This window comes from Ictalurus furcatus, chromosome 2 (assembly GCF_023375685.1).
Source record: "Ictalurus furcatus strain D&B chromosome 2, Billie_1.0, whole genome shotgun sequence".
NCBI classification, from domain to species: domain Eukaryota; kingdom Metazoa; phylum Chordata; class Actinopteri; order Siluriformes; family Ictaluridae; genus Ictalurus; species Ictalurus furcatus.
In genome coordinates this window covers 38729538-38739878 of record NC_071256.1, presented here as the reverse complement: position 1 = coordinate 38739878, position 10341 = coordinate 38729538, and the positions used below count along the sequence as shown (strand labels likewise).

At 41.4% G+C, this 10341-nt stretch overlaps 2 protein-coding genes across 2 annotated transcripts; both read right to left on the bottom strand.

The window, feature by feature from the left end:
* Window positions 1-229: 229 nt before the first annotated feature.
* LOC128603979 (perforin-1-like) lies at window positions 230-5588 on the bottom strand. Its single transcript, XM_053618752.1, has 5 exons — window positions 5550-5588; window positions 2029-2584; window positions 1771-1909; window positions 1407-1624; window positions 230-1256 (listed from the first exon to the last, which is right to left on the bottom strand). Exons 2-5 carry the CDS (start codon window positions 2556-2558, stop codon window positions 377-379), a joined length of 1767 nt encoding a protein of 588 aa, XP_053474727.1. The 5' UTR covers window positions 2559-2584; window positions 5550-5588; the 3' UTR covers window positions 230-376.
* Window positions 5589-7424: 1836 nt separating this feature from the next.
* Window positions 7425-10341, bottom strand: LOC128603995 (perforin-1-like). Its single transcript, XM_053618770.1, has 5 exons — window positions 10209-10341; window positions 9323-9869; window positions 9069-9207; window positions 8735-8952; window positions 7425-8525 (listed from the first exon to the last, which is right to left on the bottom strand). The coding sequence occupies exons 2-5, from the start codon at window positions 9841-9843 to the stop codon at window positions 7646-7648; spliced, it is 1758 nt and encodes a 585-aa protein (XP_053474745.1). The 5' UTR covers window positions 9844-9869; window positions 10209-10341; the 3' UTR covers window positions 7425-7645.

Below are 10341 nucleotides of genomic sequence, written 5' to 3'. Positions count from 1 at the left end.
AATAATAGGGGTTCGGGCCACTTATCCCTATTTCAAGTGTGTGTGTGTGTGTTTGGAGAACAAAACACACGATTTATGTTAATACTAGACTTGTGGGTTTTCTTGAGGAGGATTTCTAAATGCTTATTAAAAGTTGCTAATGTAACCCATACATTTATCGGACATGACACACAATATCTGTTTTTTCCCAAGAATAATTCAGCAATATTTCCAGAATATTTTGCTTCATGTGACTTTTATTAGGCTTGAAATAAAAGACAATGGCAGCACAAATGAGCAGGAAAGGTTTAGTAATAATGTGCCAGTAATATGTGCACCTATTCTACTTCAAACAGCATGATAACTGGCGTGAATATGCACAAAGAACACAACTGGTCTACAACTCAAGACCTTTAGCTTTGCGAATGTTGCTCTGGTTGAAGTGGGGAATACGCTCATCGAGGAGCACTCCCATCTCCAGCAGCATGCCTCTGGGAATTGGGCGAGCGTTCCGGGAGACGTACACTTTCTCCAGCTGTGCATCCATGGGAGAGGGCTTGTACTCCATGCACGAAGAACCAGCCAAACTGTGAACACACTTCACCTCCACTTTATAATAGAGAACTCCGTGATTCAGTGTACAGACATCCTTATTCACTCCAGATTTCAGTGGAGCGTTGCATGCCCCGAGAAGGTCATCATCTGAGTCACTGTCCTCGTCCCACACCTCAATATTCACGGTGCTGAAATGAGTAAGGTCCACAGTTCCAAGGTGGAATTGGTGGTTCCAAGTGGGCGAGTTGTCATTTGGGATCACAGACGTCTGGTCAATGGGGATCTTTTCATTGAGACGGATCTTGACGAATGCGTCCGTCTGAGTCCAGTAATCTCCATATAAACCCGTGGCTCTGATTGCAGTTATGGTGACTTCAGCAAATCCTCTCTGAGTTGGGCAGCAGTTGAGGGCCACACCCGGGTTGTTGTGGCAGCTGCAGCTGCACGGTTCCTTGGGGTTGGTCTTCACACCGATCTTACATGGGCTTGTGCAGTTTATCAACAGGCCCCTCTGGAGGATGTAGTCCTTGATGGCAGTGCGCAAATGTGCTTGGATTTGTTTTTTCTCTGGCAGCAACTCGTGAAGGGACGTGAGCGAGTAGGACAGCACATCAGGGTGAGCAGGCAGAGACGTGACCCACTCCTTATAGGCCTTTGGGTCCTTATTTGATGAGAAAAGGAGGTCGACACTCTGAGTGTAGCCACCAATCACATTTGTTTCCCTTTGGGGATGACAGAAACACAAGTTTTTGGAATAATTTAATAATTTATATACATTTGGAATAATTCAACCAGCTGAACCAAGTGTTCATTTTGGCACTTTATTTATAGACAATAAGTTGGTTACAGAGAGTGAGATATGCGGTACAAACCTGTCACTGAAGCTGCTAGCAAAGCTCTTTTTCTTCAGAGTCTTGTCCTTGGCCTGCTTGCAGTGATGAGATTCAGTCTGCAGACTTGCAGCTATTCCCATACTGACAGAAGCCTCCACGTCCAGACACATCTTCACCTCATCTACGCTCAGACCCTGCAGGGACGCCTCGCACTCTTTGATGCTGGTCACAGAGCGAACCTCTCCACCCAGAGTCACCTGCACACAGCCACAGAGTTTCCAGTCAACAGAAGCACACAGGTATTCATTCTGGAACTGTGAAGTTGTATTCATTGTTCATAAATAGACCACTTTAAATCTGAGAGTCTGCTTCAGAGTCTGTGGAAATCTATTATCTCATTCACCTTTGAGATATAATGAGTACCAAACTTGTCAATCAGCTTGTAATAGAGGTGCTTTGATGACTCATCATATATCTCAGGGAGACGTCCGAATTCGTCACTTAGCTCTGGGTGCAGGAGTGGACTGCCTGAAACCCTGTAACTAGAAGACAGACCATGAAGTAGAACTCAAGAAACAATGATGAATGATGCTGTATTTGTGTAATTAAATATAAATCAACATGAGATGGCATTGTCAAAACACAAATTTTCACATCCTACCTGTAGTATCCACATGTGACATCATGGCTGGTGAAACTGAACTTGTCTTTTTTGGTCTTCTTCATTGAATACTCAGCCAGCTTGGAGTTACTGCCTGCCAGCATCAGTGATCCCTGGACTTTTGGAGTGATTATTTGTAAGTCTGACTGCCAGTTGTTCTCGATAGAGGAGGTGCTGGCGCTGACCAGGGCCTCGCTGGACTGATAGAGGGAACTGGACAACTTTGTGTTGAACTTCTGACTTGGTCTCCAGTCCACAACAGAAACTGGGAGCTTCTGTGTTTTACCTCCCATGTAGGGGTTTTTACACAGAGTGCAGGACTTGTCCTTCTGGAGCCAGGAACTCATGTCAAGGACAAAGGCCCCTTTCCGTTGCATGGTGGTGATGTCAAAGCCTTCTCCTGCTAGGTCGGATCCGGGAGTGAAGTCCACATTGTCACACTGAGACTCATTGGCCATGAAGCAACTCTGGCTGGTTGGAGGAGGGAAAGTAGTGGCAAAGACTGCCCAAATCAGAAGTGTCTGCAGCATGGCTGGACCTGGTGTGTGTCCTATTGCTTTATTTAAAAAAATCAGATTTGTTAGTGTAAAAATATTTAAAGTTACTTCACTTAAGTATGCACCATACATACACCACTGGTATGTATGGTGGTTGTTTTGCGTCTGTAATAAAATAAATAAATCTCCTGTTTGATAAATTAAAATTAGCACAGCACAAGTTTCAGGCCACAGGAAAAGATGTTTGTATTACACCTGCTAATATTGATCATGTGCTTCTGCACTTCTCAGTATCACCACCATCATCAAGAAACCCCAAAAGAAACTCTACATCCTCAGAAAACTGAAGAGTTACAGAGTAAAGAAGCAGCTGCTGATACAGTTCCACTTGGAAATGATCCAAAGTATGCTGATATCCTGCTTTACTGTCTGGTACGGCAATACTGACCCTCACATCAAGAGTAAGACATTGTGTACAAGGCCTTAATAATAATAATTGGATGTGATCTACCATCAGTGAAAGCAAAAGACAAAGACTCCTGATGACAAAAATATGCTGCTTCAGAAAGTGCTTCATTCCTTCTGCCCTCAGACAACTCAACTCTTTGCTCTTCAGACACTGGTGAAAAGCTGCTGATTAGTCTGTCAGTACTACTCAATGGCGCCACTTTGGTATCCGGGCCCCCTGGCTAATTTGTACTCCAGGCCCCAAGCCCCCACCCCGCAATTATCTTTTCTTATTGCCACGTATAAAAACAATCACTATCAATAAGCATATCAATTATTGCATATTCAATAAGATACTATAAAGAACTAAAATTGAACTGTTTATTAAATTAATCTACATATACAGTACAAGAAATTAACATCATTGTACTCTCTCATACACTGTAGAAATTGTATTTACAAGCTGTCAACTTGTAATTTCTTATTCCCCAACTTTACTATTATTATTATTATCCATCCATCCATCTTCTACTGCTTACTCCTTCTTCAGGGTCGCGGGGAAACCTGGAGCCTATCCCAGGGAGCATCGGGTACAAGGCGGGGTACACCCTGGACAGGGTGCCAGTCTATCACAGGGCACAATCACATACACACTCACCCATTCATACACTACGGGCACGCCAATCCACCTACCATGCATGTTTTTGGACTGGGGGAGGAAACCCCCTTAGCAAAGGGGAGAATATGCAAACGCCGCACGCACATGGCCCCGGTAGGAATCGAACCCCAGACGCTGGAGGCGTGAGGCGAACGTGCTAACCACTAAGCCACTGTCTTAGTGTGAAGAAGTCTTCTTCTTCTTCTTCTTCATTGCGTGAATAAGTTTCACACACCAGCAGCTCCAGAAAGAAATTTGGATATTAACCGAAACAGTGACAGAATTAGTGAGTCAGTGAGTTGAACTCTAGAATCAAATCGGTTCTATTTGTGAAAAAACATGAAGATCTTAATACTTCAAACTACAGGTAATTTAAATACCATGAGTTTCTTTGGCAGCTTCGGAAAGAACATTTATGCAATATTTTTATGTTTTTCTCACAAAAATGGAATTCATAATAATGATAATGATAATCATATTTTATAACATGTACAAGGTGATACAAAGTGTATTTTAACTCAGTTGTTTTCAGTGTTGATGTATTTTTATTTATACTGTTGTGATCATCTTTCACTGTGTCTTTATGTTTCAGGCAGGAAATTGTAAATTGAAGAGGAGGTTGACCTGTGATTTCCCCCAGCTGGTGTTTCACTCCCCCAACAAGCGCAACATCTGTGAGATGGTTTTTGTTGAGACACTGTCTGCAGATAAGCTGATAGACAGGTTACCTCATCCATCAGGTACAGAGTCAACCGAGGTAACTAGCCAAAGTGACAGTGAAAACACGCCAAGTACAACGGCTGGTCCAATCTGATTTCCTGGAATAATGGTGCAACTGAGGAACCAACACTGACCCGTTATGTTAATATTCCAGATGATATGAAACTAAAAGTAATCTCTATCTGTAGAAGATTGGGTTTTGATCAGTATCTAATCAGTACCTCATTCAGTAGAATGAGGTGTGCCTGATATGTGTATATATATATATATAGTATTAACTCCAGAAATCCGGAAATATAAAGAATTCACAACATTAATGTCCATAAATAAAGGTATGTGTAATAAAGTTACATTAGCATACAGTAGTTAAACTCACAGCTTCATTATTAGTAAGGACACGGGACAGAAGCAGGTAATTCACACACAATCTCTCTCTCTCTCTCTCTCTCTATAATAACTATTTATTATAATTCATTCAAATAAATGTAATCTTCTTGCACTACTTTATCTCTGTGTATGATTTATAGTGGGCAGAATTCTAGATCTAACAACCTGTATGTAAAACAACTAACTGAATTAACTGTGATTTTTATCCTTTCAGTCAAATTTTGCACTGCAAACATCAGTTACAGCTTTAACGTACGTGTCAGTGCAGGCAAGTGACCGTGATATAAGTGTGATAAACCAAGGCCGGGTGTGAATTACACGATTCTAATGCATAAATTGGATTATCTCTTACATATGCTAAACTCCACATGGACGCTTTTGCAGTGTTTCTTGCAGACGAGATAAATGCGCAAAATCTAATTAATTATGAGTCTTTTATTAAATCAGGTGTGTGATATAAGAGAAATAGCTAAATTATGCAGAGACGAGGACCTCTGGGACTGAAAATAGAGAACATTGATGTCACAGTTTCCTAGTTTTATTTTAACGTGTTTAAATTTTGCTCTTACCTAATGGATTTGTGGAACAATCTCAGCATTGTGTAGCCTATAATTACAGTAATTTGTCCCCAAGACATTTCCTAAACATTTCCTAAAACAGTTCCTAAACTGTGACAATAGTTAAAATGTATTTACCATTCAATACATTTGCTGTAATAAAGTCGTCAATATACATAATTGGGGAAAAAAAAGAATTATGAAAATGTCCATTAAAAGTGGACGTATTTCAAACACAAGGATGGTTCCACTTACCTTGATGTGTGTATGAGCAGATATAACCTGTGCACTGTACATGGGTCTTCTAAATGGTCTTCTGAAAAAGCTTTTAGGGCGTATTTATACACGTACAAGACGTGCGCATGACGACTACTGACCAGTCTATAAAAATACTTCGATAAATTTGAGGCATGTAGAAAAAAAGGTGTGAAATGATGTGTGAGTGTGTGTAGAGTGGAAGGATGTTATTATTAATAATTACACTGCGGTGCTCTTGAATTCTAGACACTCAAACCTTACATTTTGGTACTTTTTCCTTATGATTTGTTCATTCATCAGCACTATCAGATTACCTTAAATGTAAAGAGCTAGCAGAGTGTTTACTGTGTTTGTAGAGAAGAAAACATGATTTATTTCACTCTAACAGCTTTCTTTAGAACCAAAGACAGTTTTTGAAAGCAATAGTCAGAAGCAGCCATGCAAGCTCAATCCATGACACTACCTCCACCTGCGTGATTGATGCATTTCTTTGTTATCATCACGAGCAGATACTTTCTTTCTCCACACTTTGGCCTTTCCATCACTTTGGTAGAGGTTCATCTTGGTTCCAGAACTTTTGTGGCTCATCTCTGTATTTCTTTGTGAATTCCAGTATGGCTTTCTGATTCTTACTGCTGATGAGTGGTTTGCATCTTGTAGTTTGGCCTTTATATTTCTGCTCTCAAAGTCTTCTTCAAATGGTGGGTTGTACCTTCACCCCTGCCTTATGGAGGTTGTTGGTGATGTCAGTATCTGTTGTATTGAGGTTTTCCTCTGCAGCGCTCACTATGTTTCTGTCATCAACTGCTGCTGTTTTCCTCGGCCAACCTGTTCAGTGTCTGGTTGTTAGTACACAGCTGGTTTCTTTCTTTTTAGTGACTGTGGGGCTCCTCTATTACACTCATATCGAGCATGGCTAGGAGCTCCTCCAGCACCACTTGTTTTTTTGTGTTTGGGCAAACAATAGGGCCAACTACGTACAACCACCCCCAGGGGTATCTCAATGTGGTATTTTATGAGATTAGTGCGACCAGGTAGAGGTGAAAACACATCGGAAAATTCCAACTTTCGTGATTTGGGATGGTGAGAGGTGGTCTCCACAGGGGACAGGAGTGGATTGAGCCACATGTTTGGGTTCACTTCTGGTCCCAGCTCCTTCCTCACTCCATGGTTTAAGGAGATTGAGGTGGTACTGTACATCTGCCACGTCCCGTCTTTATGTTTTTATATTCACCAGTGCTGTCAGATTATCAGATGGAAGTTTGATGTAAAATCACCTTAGATGTACAGAGCTGCCCAAGTATGTGTGTGTGTGTGTGTGTGTGTGTGTGTGTGTGTGTGTGTGTGTGTGTGTGGAGAAAAAAACTCGTATGAGATATGTTAATTTAAGCCTTTTTTTAGAACCAAAAAGAGACCGCAATAGCCACTATGTTGTTCTGCCCTGGTGGATACATCCTCTCAGAAGTAAAACCACATGTAGCAGTTCTCGTATTCTGTAAGTGTTTGTTTTCTTGAGGAGGTTTTCTTTTGCACATGTAACATACATTCATTGGCCATGCCACAAGTCTTATTAAGACAAAGTTAAGATGCATTTTCTTAAAATGAGATTACTTTTCTAATGCAAAACATGCTTGACAAGATGATTTTTCTTTTTACACAAAAAAAGAGACTAATTTCCACTGAAACAAGGCTTTTTTATTTTCTTGAAAATGCTTTTTTTGCAGTACATAGGTTTATTGGACATGCCACACGATATCTGTTTTTATCAGCAATATTTCAAGAATATTTTGCTTCATGACACTTTTATTAAGCTTTTTTATAAAAGACAATGGCAACACAAATGAGCAGGAAATGTAGATAGTAATAATGCACCAATATTATGTGCAAATATTCAAATATATGGAAATAAATGGCATCAATATGCAATTTACAAACTACACAATGGTAGAAATATTTTGCTTCATGAGACTTTTATTAAACTTTCAAAAAGTCAAAATGCAGCAATATTATAAAAGGCATCAGTAATATGTGCACCTATTCTACTTCAAACAGCATGATAACTGGCGTGAGTATGCACAAAGAACACGACTGGTCTACAACTCAAGACCTTTAGCTTTGCGAATGTTGCTCTGGTTGAAGCGGGGAATACGCTCATCGAGGAGCACTCCCATCTCCAGCAGCATGCCTCTGGGAATCGGGCGAGCGTTCCGGGAGACGTACACTTTCTCCAGCTGTGCCTCCATGGGAGAGGGCTTGTACTCCATGCATGAAGAACCAGCCAAACCGTGAAAACACTTCACCTCCACTTTATAATAGAGTTCTCCGTGATTGAGTGCACAGACATTTGTCTCAACTCCAGATTTCAATGAGATGCTGCATTCCCCAAGAAAGTCATCATTTGAATTACTGTCCTTGTCCCACACCTCCAGCTTCACACTGCTGAAATGGGTAAGAGCCACAGTTCCAAGATGGAAATCCCAGTCCCACTTGGGTGAGTTATCATTCTTTATCACAGACGTCTGGCCAAAACTAATCTTTCCATTGAGGAGGATCTTGACGAATCCATCTGTCTCAGTTAAGTAATCTCCACATAAACCTGTGGCTTTAATCACAGTTACAGTGATCTGAGCAAATCCTCTCTGAGTTGGGCAGCAGTTGAGGGCCACACCTGGGTTGTTGTGGCAGCTGCAGCTGCACGGTTCCTTGGGGTTGGTCTTCACACCGATCTTACATGGGCTTGTGCAGTTTTTCAACAGAGCCCTCTGGAGGATGTAGTCCTTGATGGCAGTGTACAGATGCTCTCGGATTGGTTCCTTTACCGGTAGCAGCTCGTGAAGGGGCTCGAGTGAGTAGGAAAGCACATCAGGGTGAGCAGGCAGAGATGAGACCCACTCCTTATAGCCCCTTGGGTCATTATTTGATGAGAAAAGGAGGTCGACACTCTGAGTGTGGCCACCAATCACATTTGTTTCCCTTTTAGGATGAGAGAAATGTTTTTTGGAATAATCTAATGTTTTATATATATTTGAAGTAATTTAACCAGCTGAACTAAGTGCTCGTACAGGCACCTTCTTTATCGACAGGGATTTGTAATAATATCAACAATAATTAGGTTACACACAGCGAGAGAGAGAGAGAGAGAGAGAGAGAGAGAGAGAGAGAGAGAGAGGGGCTGTACAAACCTGTCACTGAAGATGCTAGAAAAGCTCTTTTTGCTCAGAGCCTTGTCCTTGGCCTGCTTGCAGTGATGAGCCTCGGCCTTCAGATTTGCAGCTATTCCCATACTGACAGAAGCCTCCACGTCCAGACACATCTTCACCTCGTCCGCGCTCAGACCCTGCAGGGACGCCTCACACTCCTTGATGCTGGTCACAGAGCGAACCGCTCCACCCAGAGTCACCTGCACACAGGTATTCATTCTAGAACTGTGAAGTTATATTCATTTTTCAGTACTTTATAACTGAGATGGACGAGTATGCTCCATAGTCTATTGTGGAAATCTATTATCTCATTCACCTTTGAGATATAATGAGTACCAAACTTGTCAATCAGCTTGTAGTAGAGGTGCTTTGTTGACTCATTGTATATCTCAGGCAGACGTCCAAATTCATTGATTAGCTCTTGGTGCAGGAGTGGACTGCCTGAAACCCTGTATCTAGAAGACAGACCATAAAGCAGGACGCAAAAAAAGAAAGATAAATGATGCTGTAATTGTATAAGTAAATATAAATCAACATATGGCTTTGTCAAAACACCTTTTCATCTCCTACCTGTAATAATCACATTTGACATCATGGCTGGTGAAGCTGAACTTGTCTTTTTTGGTTTTCCCCATCGAATACCCTGCCAAGTTGGAGTTACTGCCTGCCAGTATCAGTGATCCCTGGACTTTGGGAATGGTTATATGCAAGCCTAACTTCCAGTTGTTCTTGATAGAGGAGGTGCTGGCGCTGACCAGGGCCTCGCTGGACTGGTAGACAGAGCTGGACAACTTCATGCTGCACTTCTGACTCGGTCTCCAGTCCACCACAGAAACCGGGATCTTCTGCGTTTGACCTTCCATGTAGGGGTTTTTACACAGAGTGCAGGACTTGTCCTTTTGGAGCCAGGAGCTCATGTCAAGGACAAAGGCCCCTTTCCGTTGCATGGTGGTGATGTCAAAGCCTTCTCCAGCCAGGTCAGATCCCGGAGCGAAGTCCGCATTGTCACATTGAGACTCGTTGGCCTTGAAGCAACTCTGGCTGGTTGGAGGAGGGAGAGTTCCGGCAAACACGACCCAAATCAGCAACATGGCTGGATTTGTTATGTGTCTTGTTCCTGTAATATATATATATATATATATATATATATATATATATATACATGCAGTGTTGAGGAGCTCTGGTACTCAAAAAGTAGAAAACATCAAAGTGTCACATAGTGTTTTAGTATTGCCCTTACAGTTATGTTCTCATCTTTCTCAGTATTCTCAGTATTCTGTAATTTCTAATTAGAGTAATTTATTCCCCAAAACATAATTCTTAATCCATGCTAATAGTTGCAGTAATATATTTACCATTGAATAGATTTCCTGAAATACAATAATCTTTATATAAAAATTGCGAAAATATCTAATCAAATTTGACATAATTCATACTTGGGGGTCGTTGCACTTACCTTGATGTGTGTATGAGCAGATATAACCTGTGCACACTATGGGGGTCTTCTAAATGAACCTTCTAGAACCTTCTAAATCTTTAGTTCATCATGTGCTATTTATACACATGTGCAAGACATGGGGCATGACAGT

Bases quoted from the DNA above. Each gene is read 5' to 3' on its own strand.
- LOC128603979 (XM_053618752.1), bottom strand. From the start codon at position 2,558: ATGCTGCAGACACTTCTGATTTGGGCAGTCTTTGCCACTACTTTCCCT. The intron at 1,625-1,770 runs GTGAATGAGATA...GGCTGTGTGCAG, and splicing joins GTACTCATTATATCTCAAAG to GTGACTCTGGGTGGAGAGGT. The intron at 1,257-1,406 runs GTTTGTACCGCA...TCATCCCCAAAG, and splicing joins GCTAGCAGCTTCAGTGACAG to GGAAACAAATGTGATTGGTG.
- LOC128603995 (XM_053618770.1), bottom strand. From the start codon at position 9,843: ATGTTGCTGATTTGGGTCGTGTTTGCCGGAACTCTCCCTCCTCCAACC. The intron at 9,208-9,322 runs GTAGGAGATGAA...TCTGTCTTCTAG, and splicing joins GTCAAATGTGATTATTACAG to ATACAGGGTTTCAGGCAGTC. The intron at 8,953-9,068 runs GTGAATGAGATA...ACCTGTGTGCAG, and splicing joins GTACTCATTATATCTCAAAG to GTGACTCTGGGTGGAGCGGT.